Source organism: Phalacrocorax aristotelis, chromosome 12 (genome assembly GCF_949628215.1).
Source record: "Phalacrocorax aristotelis chromosome 12, bGulAri2.1, whole genome shotgun sequence".
Classification (NCBI taxonomy): Eukaryota; Metazoa; Chordata; class Aves; order Suliformes; family Phalacrocoracidae; genus Phalacrocorax; species Phalacrocorax aristotelis.
This window is the reverse complement of record NC_134287.1, coordinates 17,137,404-17,154,901: the sequence shown is the minus strand read 5'-3', so window position 1 is coordinate 17,154,901 and position 17,498 is coordinate 17,137,404. Positions and strand designations below refer to the sequence as shown.

Genomic DNA, 17,498 nt, shown 5'->3' with positions numbered 1-17,498 from the left:
CATGTGGTGGCAATGAATGAGTTAGGTGGAAGGTAAGATGACCTCTAAAGGTCCCTTGCAACCCAAACCATTGTATGATTCCAAGTTGCTGGAACTGGTTAAGAAATCCAGCTTTGGTTCTAGTCAGATATACAGTGTTAACTCTGAGCATATCCTAGCACTACAATGTTTGAACAACTTGTTTAGTATCTGATCAAAAATTATTCCATTTCAGGCTACCAATATAAGAGACCATATTCTGGCATTCTGATATTCAATTAGGGCTTTGTTGTGTTGGGTGCCCCCCAAAAAACAGGCATCTTATTGTTTAAGAAAATTCAGTATTGGGGAAGAGCCAAATGATACTTTAAGTAGACTTTCATCTCCAATGTGAGTGTACAGTTATGTCCAGATGAACAACTGAACCTCGCATGGAGAAAAATCTTTAAAGAATTAAAATAAACCATGTCATATTGGCTAGGTGATTTCTACAAGACTGCTTCCCTGCCACAGAAGTTTTTCTACAAATTCTCCTGTACTAGGCCAGCAATAAAGCCAGCAAGAGTACATTAAACCCCATTCCTAGTTACAGCAATTTGCCAAGGGTATTTCAATGCTAAATTAAGGACAACCCAATACTGACAAGGACATTTCAAGGTCATTTTAGGACTACTCCAGCATTCTTGCATTAAGCAAATCTTTCAAGAGCATGTAAGGGTCTATGTCCAAGGCATTAAAGTGAATACAGGCTTAGTGACAACTTCAGAGTACACTGATAGCAATTTCAATGCTTAATAAAGTATTTAGTTTCCAGTATTAGTCAGTATGTCCTAAGCATTTTAAAAACACATCAGTATTTCTTTCTAACAATAGCTTACAACAAGGTTCTGAGCAGGACAAGCCCATACAGGACTCCAGTTAGCCAAAAGAGCTTCAGTTTAAGTTGTCTGACCATTGTAGTCTGGGGGCAGAGGAGAAGAAATCAGAGCAACAAGTCCCCCTATTCCAGATCAGCTCTGGGAGAAAAGCATTTCACCCAGCTTCCACAGCACAGTACTCTTAGTAAGTCTGGAGATAATGGTCCAGCAACGTTAAATATTTATACAACTTCTGCTGATAAAGTTTCCAGGTGACAAAGATTGATACAAGAATAAGTAATGAGGACAGGTTACTGTTACAGAGCACTGGACGATTCAGCTAGGGGATAACATAAACCTACACTTGAATATGGTCAACTGAGAGTTCATTGACAATAATAGGTTTCAAGAGGCCTACGTAAGACATCAGTCAGCCCTCCCATTTTGTCTGCAGCCTAATGGAGGACACTCAGCAGCAGCAGATTCAAGGGAGCTGTTCTCAGCAGAAGATTAAAGATAAACAGCTGGAGAATACCTTTCTTCAGATATTAAAGGTAGAAAAATAAATGTCTGTTTACAGGACAGTTGCATCATTAAATACCAGAATATCAGCAACAAGGTGAACAGTTTGTGATATCATCTGAACAAGGCACAGAGGAAACAAAATGCCTCCACTGGCCTAAGCAGCTACTGAGTGCCTGGATAAGCATAATTGATTCATCAGCTGTACAGGACACATGGAAAGAAGACCAGATATCAGGCTTATTACCTGACAACCTTAATTTACTTGACAACAGCAAGCTGGCATCTGTTGAGTGTCACATGCTGGGGAAAGTTGCAACTCAGCTTTCACAAGCAGAGGAAGTGCCTGACAATAAGCACACATGCAAGGATATTCAGCTGCCATAACATACTAAATCTTCCAGAAAGTGTTTGACAAGGTCTTCCCTGTTCAAAGGCTTTTATACTAGACTCCCTAGAGACAGAACGCCTTTGTGTACCTAAGTGCTTTGTTTAAAAAAAAATAAATAAAGAGGAAAAAAACAACCCACACCACAAGACACAAACACCTCATGCTAAAAACAATCACTGAACATTCTCCCACAGCAGGAGGAGGTCATTACTGGAGCTCAGCCATCGTTCGTCATGAACGATGAACATAGCACAGACAACCTGGATGAGAAGAGAAAGTGAGATGACAGTGTCTGAACCACTTCATAACATAAGATCTGAAAAAGGATGCAGAATAGTTCTGTAGAAGGAGCATAGACAAAAATATGAGGTGAAACTCAAAGATGAAGCGATATAATTGGAAAGAGGACACGCTCATAAGTTTCATGGAGAGATGGGTTCTGAACTATTACTCAGAAACAAGACCTAAGGATTACAAAAACTATGGAGACAAGCACTTCCTAGAACTAGATCTGTCACACGCTTGTGCAGTGGTATACTAGCCCTGTCTTCTTTCCTCCCCTGTTGCTAGTATGCTACTTCCCTCTTAACTAATCTGTTTGTTTTCACCGGACCACAAACATCTGATCCATTTTAGCACTTAATCCATCCTGCTATCCTGGAACACACTTGAAACTTTACCTGTATTGATCATATTGCCAGGCACTACTTAAAAATGCAGGGTCTAAGCATTCACAAAAAGCACAGCACACAGTAAGTGAAGCAGAGTTTATGGCTAGCTTTCCTACCTGACAGTAAATAGATATCTAGAGCTCTACTGGCAGAACAATCTTTCTAAACAAAACTGGTATATATCAAAGTAAGTATTTATTATGGCTACAGAAATTCACAGTTGACTAAAGCTGAAAGAGCACTGACCTTATTTTACAGGAAAAAGTTTGTAGAATCAGAGACAGGCTTAGCATTAAATCACAATGCATTCTACACCTGCTTTCATTTTATAGCTATGTCTGACATTTAACTACAAATAAGTTTGTGTTCCTTTTACTTTCAAATAGTCATCTACCAAGGTAGTAATTGCTCTTCAGGTTTTCATATAGCATTGAGAATTCAAGCCTTATATTTTTGTGAAAGCTTCCATCATTAGTTTTTGCACTGTACCACAGAAGAACAAAGAACTGCCTGAAAGGTTTATTCAAAAAAGTGCACAAATTTTAGCATCTCACATGGAGACTCAGACAGAACTTCAAACACAAATTTCTACTCCAACATACACTGGGAAATAGAGAGCATTTGCAACCGCAGATATAATATAATCACTCTGACAAGTTCACATAGTTGAGGAGTACTCCTCTGGCAAAGAACACTACATAATTCCATTTGAGCTACACATTGTTATTTGTAACATCACTGACTTGAAAACACAGAGCATTAGCAGTAACAGAAACAAAAAAGTGAAAAAACCAACCACATACCTGTATGAAGCTGAACTTTACCAATGACTCCCTCTACCAGGCCCAGACAAATGGGATTCCAAGCCAAAAGAAGATCAGTGGCTGCAAAAAAGAACAAAGCTCCTGGTGGTTTTTTTTTTTTTAAAGTAAACTCAACAGGAAAATTAATCCAGTGATAGTCATTCTCTTCACTTTCCCCACCTTAGAGGGTAGAAAATACACCACAATTCCTACAGTAAAAGTAGGATACATATGCTGTTCAGTTTTTACTTGTTACCAGTAGCTATGACCAAATTACTAAGCTTCCAGTTCAAAGCCCTGCCCCAAATATTTCAGAAAAAACCCACATAATTGGTTTGGGCTACAGTGATTCAGTTTAATGGAGGCTTAATTCTTCTAATATCCATTAGAATTTGTAACTTAAGTGAAATTCTACAAAGCTATAGTGAAATTGAATGCAGGTCACTAGGTTAACACAGCTTCAAAAACCTACCAGATGTTAACGTTCAGCCCCACCTCTCTCTCATACCTATCCAATTACTATTAGTTTCACATCCTCTTTCTATATACATGCACACACACTTCCTCTTTTATTAAAACACAACTACATGGAATACCAAAGTACACAGAGTTAAGCTTTAGGTTTCTAGTTCTCCCACTGTTAAGAAATTCCAGTGAACTACATAGGAAGCAGAAGAGGAAGCAGGAAGGCAGCACTATCAACTTCCTAATCTATGAAGGGTACTCCTCTCAACCTGCATGCAAGCCATCACTTGATGCAAGTCAGTGAATCAGATAAACATGAAGAGCATCCTGTGGTCACACACACACACATTGCTGATACTCACTAAGAGTTCCCAATAGTGGTGTAGTACCTGTTCAAGAGTTCAGGACTGTGGGGAAGAATAAATTTCCTAGGTCAAATCTTTTAAGTGAAAACAAATCCTCAAAAGCAATTAACATCTGCATAGTAGAGAACAAAATTGCAAAGACAAAAGGAGAAGAGAAGGTTTTTCTACACCAAGAAGGACAAGGAACTTATCTACCAAAAGTCACTTGTTCCAAGGTGGGAGAATTTCTCCAGTTTCAACATCTTGGCTCCCAGTGTAAGGAGATGAAGATTTGAAATAAAAAACTCACACAATGTCTTAAGATACAGAAGGGTACAAATCCTTCACCTACACACTTGATTACAAGGCCTTAGTTTCTTCTTGGAAGTCTGAGATCTGCAGGTGACAACTTGATAGTCAGTTTGATACTTTTACATACTGATTTTCAAACACTGTATCCTCCCTGAAACATTTATAACCAAGACTTTGCTATTTCAAGAACACACATTTATTCATAGCTTTCAGCATAACATTTAATAGTAAACCAGACTCAGCTAATTTCATCATTAAATACAAGCATTTACATGAGATACAACAGAAGTAGTTTAAGTCAGGACAGATCTAAACTGAACTTATTTAAATGGGTTATATCATGTATGCTTGTATGCAGACAGGCAAGAACGAAAAGCACATGGTAAGAGACTTTGAAGTTATATTTGCAGAATGCAGTACAGAGCTACAATTAAATGGTACAGCCTGGTTACACACATTATGGACCATATCTGCAGAGAAAATCCTGGTTCTTCCAGTTTCACTGTAAGGGTGCTGCAGACAGTTACTTGGTCTGTACAGAACCTAGTATGAATCATACCATAATTAAATCAAGTTCTTAAGGAGACAAAAACAGATAGCTGAGCACCAGGAAATAAGTTACATTGGCTATGACAGTGTGAACACTTTGATTTACCCTCAAACCTTGCTGAAGTACCTACACTCATCTTGTATCTGTATGCCAAAGACTTGTGCTCATACAAAGCAAATTCTAGGACAGCCTAAGCTCAGAGTTTCAGTTCAAATAGCATGCAAGAGCATCTGTATGCTGAGTGGAAACTCAGCACTATCAAACTTACAGGAAAGAAACACAAGCGGCTTTCCTCACAACCAAGTCTTCTACCTTCTTTCCCAGTTCACGCACAGAACCCCAGAGTCTTGTCTTCACCCCTGGAAATTTTCTAGAGCTTATTGTCTTAGACTTAATATACTTTTTGCTATCTTTGCAATTGACTTCTGCATTCATATTCCACTGTGAGAGCTAGAAACATCAAGCAGCCAAAAAAAAAGCTAGGCTCAAGAAGAATTTAAAGAACCAAACCACTGAGAGTGTACTACAGTTAATACAAGCCTAGTAATCTAGAGTACCATCTAAGTCCTTTTACACCACTGATTTCCTGGTACGACGAGATATTAATAGGAAACCTCCGGATCACAAGTGATGTTTTCTTCTAGTAACTTACAAGAGATTAAAAAAGAGAAAGAAAGATTTTGTTTTAATTACAGATATAAGGAAACAATAATTTCGACTTCAGAGCATGGCAGGGGTTGGAAGGCACCTCTGGAGATCATCTCATCCAACCCCCTCCTTGAGCCGGCACACCCAGAGCAGGGGGCACAGGAACACGTCCAGGCAGGTTTGAATGTCTCCAGAGAAGGGACTCCACAGCCTCTCTGGGCAGCCTGTGCCGCTGCTCTGACACTTGCACAAGGAAGGAATTTTTTCTCATATTCAGATGGAACTGCCTGTGTTCCAACCTGTGCCCATTGCCCCTTGTCCCAGCATTGGGCACCAATGAAAAGAGCCTAGTCCCATCATCCTGACACCTACCCTTTAGATATTTATAGGCATTGATAAGATCCTCCCTCAGTCTTCTCTTCTCCAGGCTGAACAAACCCAGGTCTCTCAGCCTTTCCTCATAAGGGAGATGCTCCAGTCCCCTGATCATCTTCATAGCTCTTCGCTGGACTTTCTCCAGTAGTTCCCTTTCTTGAACTGGGAGGCCCAGAACTGGACACAGCACTCCAGATGTGGCCTCACTAGGGCAGAGCAGAGGGGGAGGATAACCTCCCTCAGCCTGCTGGCCACACTCCTTTTAACGAACCCCAGGACACTGTTGGCCTTCTTGGCCACAAGGGCCCGGTGCTGGCTCAGGGTCACCTTGCTGCCTACCAGCACTTCCAGGTCCTTCTCAGCAGAGCTGTTTTTCAGCAGTTCAGCTCCCAGCCTGTAATGGTGCATGGGATTGTTCCTCCCCAGGGGCAGGACCCTGCACTTGCTTTTGTTGAATTTCATGAGGTTCCCCTCAGCCCAGCTCTCCAGCCTGTCCAGGTCTCGCTGGATGGCAGCGCAGCCTTCTGGTGTATTAGCCACTCCTCCCAGCTTGGTGTCATCAGCACTTGCTGAGGGCTACTCTGTCCCTTTGCCCAGGTCATTCATCAATGAACTCTATTGAACAGGGCTGGATCCAGCACAGACCCCTGGGGAACACCACTGGTTATAAGCCTCCAACCAGATTCTGCCGCATTGATCACAACCCTCTGAGCTCTGCTGTTCAGCCGCTTCTCACTGCCCACTCATCTAAACCACACTTCCTAAGCTTACCTATGAGGATGTTACGGGAGACGGTGTCAAAAGCCTTGCTGAAGTCAAGATAGACAACATCCCACTGCTCTCCCTTCATCAACCCAGCCAGTTGCGCCACCATAGAAGGCTATCAGGTGGGTCAAGCATGACCTCCTCTTGGCAAATCCATGTTGACTACTTCTGATAACCTTTTCCTCTACATGCCTGGAGATGACCTCCAGGATGAACTGCTCCATCACCTTTCGAGGGACAGAGGTGGGGCTGACTGGCCTATAGTTTCCCAGGTCCTCCTTCTTGCCCTTTGTGAAGACTGGAGTGACATTTTCTTTCCACCAGCCCTCGGGCACCTCTCCTGTCCTCCATGACCTTTCAAAGGTGGAAAGTGGCTTAGCAACAGCGTCCACCAGCTCCCTCAGCACTCGTGGGTGCATCACATCAGGGCCCGTGGATCTGTGAGGATCCAGTTTGCTTAAATGTTCTCTAATCCAGTCCTCCTCAACCAAGGGCAAATCTTCCTTTCTCCAGACTCCCCCTCACCTCTGGGGGCTGGGATGCCTGAGGACCAGCCTTAGCAGTAAAGACTGAAGCAAAGGCAGGATTCGGTAACTCTGCCTTGCCTGCAAAAGGATATAAGGAAACAGGTATCAGGGACTGTAGGACAAGTAGGTCTTATGTAGTTGTTCTATTACTTTTGTGAGTTACTCTGTCATATGTAGCCCTAGACATAATCATACACAATGCCCAAGACCTCTACAGGAATACTTCTCCCAAGTGGTACAGAGGCACAGTGAGAACTGGCTCTAAACTGACTCCTATGTTCACTTAAAGTATAGAGCAGCTTGGGGAGAAAAAGATAATGCATTTGGAATTAAGTGCATTACACTTTAAGACTTTAAAGACAGCAAATATAGATCCATCAGCTGAGTAGTACTGGCTTTTGAGATAGTGTGGTTATCAAGCTACTAACAGTGAAGACTGACTGTTTCAAGAAGATTTTCCACGGAGAAGGCATAGAAAAAAAAAAATCAATGCATATTTAGCAACATTTGAGGAGATTAACTTTTTTTTCCAGTGTCTGAGAAAAACTACATGCAAAGAAGTCTTACAAGAGAAATGCCTGTAGGCTGTGAAAAAAAATACCAATTGTGGAGTCACACTAACTTCCTTTGGTGACAGTATCACAAGACTTTCTTACACTATTTCTAGAGAACTTTCTATAGGAATATGTGTGACAGCAGAGAAGCGACTAAGCTGTTCTAACCAAATAAAACACATCTGGTTCCGGCCTTCTGTTTTCAACTTTGTTACAGATTATAGCTCAGTTTCCCACAACAGCTGTACCTCAACTCAGAGCCAACACCCAATCATGCTGAATAAATATCACTGCAGTAAATAACCATATGAACCTCTTGCTGTTGAGGAGTACACCCTGGAAATGTAACATGGATGAACCAAATTAAAAGGTTCATCATGCCCCCCACCGACCCCCAAAGAATACGGGCTTTCATGTTGAGTGTAGTCCTATTTAATCCATTTTGGAAGAAGGTGTCTCCAAGTTTTGTCTAATACTCTAAGATTTTTCAAGACTGTTTCCTTGCGGACATTTTTGTCTGTCTGACAATTCTGGCAGCAGCAATCTTCAGCCACCATCTTGTATCTTTGAAAATTCTAACCTTTTAATCTTTGCTTATGTAACAGTTTTAAATACACAAAGATCCAAGAAAGTTAACTGCAAGCCTGTAGGAGATCAGTCTTTAACTGTAAAATATAGCAGAATTTAAGAGGCAGCATAAGTTTGTACAGTAATACAAGTTACAGAATGTATTTACATCTTTTTAAAGTCAAGCAGGAAAGTAACCATACAAAACAAAACTGAAAATCCTCAGCTAAAAGTTTTCGGATAGCATACACATGGCAAGTTTGAATTTTATTTTTGTCTTTATGTTAAAGAAATGCCTTATCAACAGGAATTAGCTACCACAAGGCTCTATCAAAGGAAACACTAGACTTTCTTCTACACACAAAACAGACTGAATGCTTTGAGATATCATGTGAAATACAATTTCTCAATACAGTTACTTTTTCCCCACACTAACTTATCATCCTATCGATGTCATACTAGTCACCTAGTGATCTCTGCAAACTCAGACAGCCAAGAATAAAGACTTATCAATCTGAAACTGCAACATAATGTTGTTGAAACAGACTTCCTACAGTATTGTGCTGGTGATAATGAGCACTGTCAAAACAGTCATTGTCCTTCAAAGCAGAAAGTAGGAAGCTGTGTACAGAGTCACTATGAGCAGCGAGCCAAGCCCCATGGAAGATCTTCCCTGACTCAGGGAGTTCTCTGGTGTCCTCAGTATGTTTTAATTTGAAAGAATTGCCAGAGTTTGATAGGCCTTAACACACACCCTTAATCCTCTGAGGTATGTACTTGCTTACCATGTCTCCATTCCGAAGTACAAAACTGCTTCATTCTTCCCCTTATCCCGCTAACTAAATTCAAGCTATTGAAATAAGTGCTGCCTCTTTTTGCCAATCCCTCCCACACACACACCCCGTCAGAGATTAACGATCACCAAGTTATATTTACCGTTCACAGTGACTGTATCAGCATTGTAGCCACAGCACAATAGAAATTCAATCACCGATCTGGAACAAAACCAGCTTTGATGTGATTATTTCCACCAACACCCCTCAAAATTTACCAGCAGTGAGGCAGGGCTATGCAATGCCAGACAAGGTTTCTTTAATTCTTTGTGTTTACACAAATGTAATACTGAAAGAGGCAAGACAAAAGTAACTTGGAAGAGCATCAAGAGCCAAAACTAAGTTCTGGCTTTCTCCAGTCTACCACCAGCAAAGTTGATCCGAGGTCAGGCACAAATTCTAATAAGAAAACAAACCGCTGCTTTGAGATAAGCCACTTGCTCAACACTGAATGACTCCAGGCAAGTCTGAAGAGTTTAAGGAGGCAGGCTATCAGCCTCCTTCGGGAGGAAAGGTAGGAAGGAAAAAAAACCCAAAGATTTCATTTGTAATTACTTGAATCCAGCCCTTAGTACTGAGCCGCTGTCTGGTTCAATCCAAATAACTAACTATTTATCTTCCAATCTTGCTGTAGTTCAGGGCATATACCCACCTTCCTCAAACCTTGCCAGCTCTCAGGAATGGACCTCAGCTAGAAAGTCAGTGTACTCAGTATAAAAAACCATAAAAAACATCACTGAACTTCAAGCTCAGTTTAGATGTAAGTGTATAAACACAGACAAATGCATGTTATTTTTTCAAAAATTCTTTCCATAGCCTGAGAAACAAGCAATTCTCGCAATCTCTCACCATTCGACACAAGCAATAGACATTTATATATAAAAATTAAAAGCTGAGTAACCACTCTAAGTAGCCAAAGTAAATCTTCCAGCTCTGCGAATGTAACATTTGACATGTGAAGTGTTAACTTTTAGGAAAAAAAAAGCTTCAACACTAGTTTTAAATAGGCCTGAGATTCTTTCTTTAAATTGTGTCTGCTTCAGATCAAAGACAGCTATAAGACTTTATTATTAGCACTATTTGACCTTTATGACCTCTTTCAAAAGAAAGTCTGTTTCCAAGTTTTGGTTCATCTTTGAATAGTGTTCTGAAATATTAGCCAGGATTAAGAGATTACAAATTAACTGGGAAGATATAACTTGAACTTCTTTCTCTTGCAGGAAATTACTACTTAAGCAAACAAAGAGGCTAATTAAGTTTTCCTTTCAGCACAGATTTGTAGTTTTATTTTTAAGCTACTATAATTGCAGAAACATGGAGGAGTATTAAGAGCTTGTATGTGTAATACTAAATGCCTTAATTGCCATGAAGTGTTAACTTTATTGCATATTCTCCAACCTTTAAACAAGTTATTCCTTCGGCTAATCACCTGTTTTAATTGTCTTTGTCATTTATTCAGCTTGTGCTGTCTGTAAGTGTTATTGAGAGCCCTCAATCACTTAGAAATTAAATGCTTTGCTTCATAAGAGAGAAATTAAGTCACCACTACTACCTAGTCTGCGCCCCCACCCCACCCCCCCCTTCAGAAGCCTACAGCTAGGCTGCACTAGGAGGATACTGGAAGAATCCCAGTTAGTCTTCTCATTGCTACTACACCTTACAGCCTTGCTAGAAATTCTGCTTATCCTCCAGTCTCCAATGGCGAGAACCATGTTTTCCAAACACTAATTCATTGCAAGTTTCTTACAGAGGGCCCATCTCAACTGCAGAAGCACAGCACATATGAAGTACACATCCCCCTGCCTGTGCCTAGGAAAATGAAACAGTGACTCAGTTGCTTTGGACATTTCCACTCAGTATCTCAAAGTTAGACTAGATGAACAGGAACAGTTCAAGCACAATTCAAGTTGTATAGCAAGAGATTTAAAGCGAGGGATATCAGAGTATACAATACAAGTTTGTATTATTGCTGCAAAAGCAGGATGCAAGTCCCAGAGAAAGTACTAAACAAAAATGAATCCTTGCTACTCATTTTGATGAAGAACACTTCTTTGTATTGTGTTGCAGTTATAAAATCCCCTGACCCACCAGACACTGCCCAGGAAGCTTAAAAACATACAGAAAACATTCAGTTGTCTGGAGAGTATCCAGTATTACAAGTAATTGCACAAGGAACTCCTGTTCCAGTTGTTGTTACCAAGTAAAACTTCTTCCCCTCAGAGTTTGACCCTGTAGATCAGTGCTCTTCAAACATTTTTCAATCACACAACACATCAGTAAGAAGTGTTCTGGCATGCACCCCAAATATATAATTTATAAATATACATATCTGTTCTGCTGTACTAACATTACAGATTTATAAAATATATACAAAAATATAACTTAAATGGATGAAATAAAGATAAATAAAATCATTTTTAAATAGTGTTTACTAATGGTACAAAATATTTTCTTCCCACAACCCAATAGATTGTCTTGTGCTTTCCACTTTAGAGACCACTGCTATAGGGCACTAAATGTGTACAACAAGATGTTAGATGTGTTTCAACAGCTTGAAATTAGAATTGCCCCCTCACCCCTTCCAAATACCATTCCGATAAATGACCAGCAGTGACTCTTAAAATGCAAACAGGCACTAAGTCACTGAAGCTCAGCGGGTTTGATTTGGTTGTTTTCTTACTTTAGAATTCCCTTTATTCTTCTACACTGCTGAACCCTGCTGGCAAACACATTTTCTCAGAAGTGAGACAGGTAAGGAAATAGTATCTTTACTCCTTCCAAAAGTAACAACACTGCACTAATTAATATTATTACAAACCAATACACATCCATTTTCAGATGGTATTTCAAAGCTCAAGTTGTTTGTGGGTATCCTTAAAGCTAGGAAAGCAGTAGCTTGTCTGCAATTTTTTTTAATCCTATTTACTTTGTAAAAGGGAAATTATCAGAAAGGCAGGAGAAAGGTTTTATTCAAACCTACTTACAGAACGGACAGTTTAAACACTATGTTCACTTGCTCTGAAGATAATGCTGTTTTAAAAAGTGTGCTCAACAGTTACAGCTGTAGCCAAGAGAATGCAAGAAAGCTATCCCATCCTCAAGAGACTTAAATATAAACATTAATCGAGCAGAAGGATTTCACAATTGTGAAAAATAGTTTTATTTATCACTGAACTGACGTGTGTTAATGCTTCTCTCATGGCCCTTAAAGAAATCCTGGTATAGCTGCGGTGCGCCAAGTCTAAGCAAGGTAAGGTTTTCCCTCACTGTCACCTTTTCTTCTCACTCCATAATTAACTTTCCTCTCAGATTGCCCAGCTAATCCAACTCAAAGCAGAAAAATAATTATGGATTAGGAACAGCCATTTCAAACAGTAAATAAGGGAGTTATACTCAAAAACTTGGCATGTGTTTCAGGAACAGAAAGTAGATTTCATGCCACACACACCACATAAAAAAGAAAAGGTGGGGGGATTAACTGTTGGGGACAAATTGATGATTTAATCAAATTACAACAAGCAATATATCACTGAAACACTACTGGAAGACATTTCAGTATAGGGAAAAACCCAAGCATCAGCTATATGTGGGGAAGTTGCTCTTTTTCCCTACACTGAGAAACAGACACAGAGAAAACAAACTGAAAGTTAACAATTAATGACAGACCAGCACATTTGCCATATACATTTTGCCTCTTGGGCAAGGTCATATTCTTCTACGTTTGGCTCAGAATTCTGTTTTGTGATTTACTTCAGCATCTCAGTACGATCTTGCCTACTGTCCCCTATCATGTTATCAGAGATAAAGACTTACTACATTACTCAAAATAGAGCATAGGTTTTCCAGCTCAAAGTATGTTCAAGTGGCCTGTTTGCAGTTTTTCAAAGACACAATGAACACTGTTTCAGGGCTTCTATTCAACTAAGTTTTCTTCCTTAAAAGGAAGAACTTAAGTGTTCAAGTAGAATGAATTCCATTCATTTCAGTTCAGCTTTTCAGGAAAAAATCCTCTCCCAGTTTTTACTGGGGGAGGAATAAGAGGTGTTTGGACCGAGAATATACAACTGATCATTAAGAATTAATATGCCTGTTTAGTACAGCAGAGATTTCATAAAAGATGTTTTTGTACTATTCCCAAGTTTCTCCTCTAGAAATCTGCCCAACAATCTCCTTTTCTTGATATTTGTTCTTATTACTTTGTTTCCTATGAAGACATGTGAAATGCAACAATTTTAACAAATAAGGATATTGTTAGAACATGATCAGCTGATAGAACTAATGATCATCAGCTGGAAGCGTTAACTCCTCAGACAGGAATTAGAGCACTTCACATAAGGTTTAAATGGATGGAGGGAGAAGAAAATCTGTACATACCCACAGGCACACCCCTCCGCAGCAGACTCTGCTTGCATATTCTCTCTTACAACAAGTGTTATTTCCTGCTTAAGATTTTTGCAAATTATACTTGCAAGAGTAAATGATATGGCTAAATCACAACTGAAATCAACCTGGTTGGTTTTTGTTGTTGTTCTTCACTTAAAGAAGAGTTAAGTCATCCTAGATTAAGTTAGATTACCACAGCAGGATAGTGGGTTTTTAAGAAATACAGATTTAGTTGCACTGCCAATTTCTCAATTAGAATAGACATATGCATTTCTGTAACAAATCCAGAACATTCAGTAAACAGAACTACTTTAAAATCACAAGTTTATAAGCAAGTTTAACACTTAATGAGAAGCAAATTTTGAAATACCAGATTTGTATCTTATTCTCTAAAGACCTCCCTGCATATTAAAAATTCAGATTCAGACAGGAAGGTTTTTTTCCTCCACAAAGCAAGCAACTTTCAGATCAGGAAAAAAAAAAGCAACAGCAACTCAAGCTTAAGAGCTTTTTCTTGTGTTTATTTAAAGCCTAAAGTAATTTCCGTGTGGGCAGGAATTCCAAGATACCTATGCATCTTTGCTGGGACAAGGTTGGTGTTTCTAGACCCCTTCATATAATGGGAAGAGACAGGACACTTGTTACATTCAGCTTGTTGTCTGCTACTAAGACTCAACAGAAGACTAAACAAGAAACATCTCACCTCAAGATTTATTTAGTTTTCACAAGGTTAGGATGTAGCATACTATCAACTCATTTAAGCCTCAGTTTTACATTTACTATGCCCTGTAAAAAGAATCATGGATGGAATTACAGAGTAAATCTTACTTAATGGAAGTAGAAAATAATTTATCTCTCGTAAATACATTTGAAGATCTTGCCTAACAGTCAGAAGCTACAAAATTGACTGATGTGTGTAATATTCAATCATATGAAGGATATACAGCAGCCCACCCTTCTCCCCTAGTTCTCTCTTCTCTTTTGCAAGGAGAAGCAAGCAGCAACAGGGAACTAACTGCTCAAGATTTTTTTTAAGCATACATTCTTGCTGGGTTGCAGCTAATACAGATCAGTTCTGACATCTGGTTTGTCACATACACAAGTATGTTGTGCTGACAACTAAGAAAGGGTACAGAGAAAGAAGGAACAGAAGAAGCAGGCAAGGGTGAGAAACAGTTCAGTAACCATTGCAGCTAAAAAAGTGTCAAAAAATAGCTTGAGGTCCCTTATGAAGTAACTTGAGCTATGGAGAGAGTTCTTCTAAAGCTACAGCCACCTCCTCTAGAATTCTTTTTCCAGAATAAGATAGGCAGTTTCCACACATACAACTGAAATCCAGGGAGTCAGTTTTTTATTAAATACTTGATTCAGTAGCACGAGGTAACACTCAGGCCATCATCCCTCAGACCCATGCCTAGGACTATTCCGCAGCCTTAAACCTACGGATACATCTACTGGTATCTGTAGTATTGCTCCTTCCACCGTTCATTAAATGAAGGCCTTCACTTGAGCATTTACAGGCACCAGACTTGCAACAAAGGAGCTACTCTTCTCCTCCAGTCTACAATCATGAAGAACAGCTCAGGAATCCTGGCAAGTAATTACTACTGATTCCTGTAATGTCCTTGAGGAGTAAGGCAAGCACACATAGCTTGAATATTAGATGGCGTTATGATCTGTGATTCAGAGATTCCACGCTACAGACTAAGACACCTAACCTGACATCTCTCCCCTGATATGCTGAAAATACTTTTTGGTAACATAACTGTCGTTAAAAGAAAAATATTTAAGAGGCATTGCTTCAGTCACTGATTCACAACCATTTTCAACAGATGAAAATCAGTACTGTAACGCTAATTTCCTAAAATGTTTAAAATAAACAAATGCTCATTTGCCTCTGGTTATAGCTCCAGAGGTAAGACACATCTTACCACCACCTTACTCCTACAAGCAGAGGTGATGGAGTCTTTGACCATGAAGCCCCCAAAAGTTGCATTAGAATTCCAATCTGTGTATCAGTCAATATCTCATAGTTTGGTTTGGGTTTTTTTTTTTCCCCTCTGAGGTGGTAGAAACCAGCCCAACTACTAGTAATAGTTTTAGTAGCAGTCTTATTTAGTCTGGCATTACTGCCTGGAATATTATCAAGGCCAACACAATAATAATAGAAGTTTTTACCCCATAAACTAGTCTCATTCCTTTTTCTGCTGATAAGAAAATTCAGTGTCTTCAATACTTTTGCTCTTCTCTATATGTATTTATATATGCATGTGTATACACAAAATTTATACCAACAACATCAACAAAACAATGTTTGTAATCTGTGTAGATCTACCAGTCAGGAGCAGCCAAGCAGAGCATAAACAGTCAACCAAGAGAGAAATCCCAATCAAGACATGGTATAACATATTCAGAGCATGGCTGAACAACAGATATTTTTTCACTACACTGAAAAATTACACTGTAGACACCTAAATTCCTAACAAAATCTATGGTGCCAGAGTGATTCATGTATTTCCTGCAGGTGACTCACTAGTGCTTTCACTTCAGAGAAAGAAAAAGCCACCAGAAATATTTTGTAAACACAGACATCCTTCGAACTAGGGCCAACCTCAGACTTTGCTTATAGCAAATATTTACCAAGGTTTTTTGCCTTTTTTTTAATTCAAACTGTTTTCTCCATGATTCAAAGAGGTCAGAAATACAGCTTTCAAGATTAGCAAATTTCTGAACATACCATTATAGTTGAGGGAGGAGAGTATTATAAAGCTTAGCATCAGCTCTTTAGATTCAGACCTTTCACATACTGGCAAGCCTTGCAAAGTATTGCTTTATTATCTATTTCAATCCACAAACATATAAAGATTAAATCAGAGCAGCCTCTGTGGGACAGAATAAAACCAAGGTCCCCAAAAACAAGTAAAGACACATAATTAGATTATAGCCTTTCGACAGACTATTAAACATGTCAATGAACACAAGTTATGACTTTGGGCTTTTTTTAATATGGCAGTGACTCATCACACAGTAATACGTTTACTCACTTCCAGTCAGCGGCCTTGATTATAAATCGTCAAACATAATAAAATTGTAAGCTTGAGGATATCCAGCTTCATCTGAATACAAACAAGAGCTATTGATCCAAGAAATACTTCTTGTGCAGCAACTGTTTTTTTCTTGGGCTTAGTTTTACCATACTAAGGTATTTCATTTCACAGCCCTAGAGCCCGCTTTCCAATAAGAGGATAGACAGACAGGCTTGGAAAAACAAAGCTACAAACACACTGAAACGGGAAAGCATGACTAACAGTCAACAGTTTCAAGCAGACTAAGAGACTTCAACAAATATCATATTACATTTCATTAATCTGCAGGTGACACACAACAGGGATCACATGTATACTGGCTGAAAATTTAAAGGTAGGCTAAGGACAAAATGCTGCTGAACAGCGTGCAGACAAACAGCTGGGCACTGGCAAAGTCTCCATGAAGTTAGCAGACTTCAGGAGAAAAAGAATCACAGAAGTGGCTGCATTAAAACAAGCGATGGGTGTTCAAAAGCTTTAGTTTTTAGAAGCATCAATCTCCACAACCACAGTTCACTAGTTTGTTCTTTTACTACTCTGGGTCAAATAAAAGCTTTTATGCCTATGCAGATGACTATAACTATCGTAAACCTAAAACTGAGGTGTTTCCCTCCACACACACCACCCCGCCCAGAAACATGCATTTCACTGACTACCAGTATTGTTTGCTAGCTTAACATCAAATATTTTGTAAGGTGATTTATAAATCAAAGCATTACTGGACTTTAAACCTTAAGTGAAGCTGCTATAAGTCAGTTTAACTTGAGACAGACTGTAATTTTATCTAAGTGATGCCAACAAATTGCACTGACAAAACATAACACAAGAAACACCAGTATGAAAAACAGTTCTTTGGATAAACACAG

General features: G+C 39.3%; 1 protein-coding gene across 5 annotated transcripts in view; it reads right to left on the bottom strand.

The window, feature by feature from the left end:
- INPP5F (inositol polyphosphate-5-phosphatase F) overlaps positions 1-17,498 on the bottom strand; it is a 45,555-nt gene that overhangs the window by 26,424 nt on the left and 1,633 nt on the right. For all 5 annotated transcript variants that reach the window (XM_075107358.1, XM_075107362.1, XM_075107360.1 and 2 more), the window contains exon 2: positions 3,224-3,304. In XM_075107358.1, the coding sequence (XP_074963459.1) occupies positions 3,224-3,304 (81 nt within the window). The remainder of the gene's footprint in view (positions 1-3,223; positions 3,305-17,498) is intronic.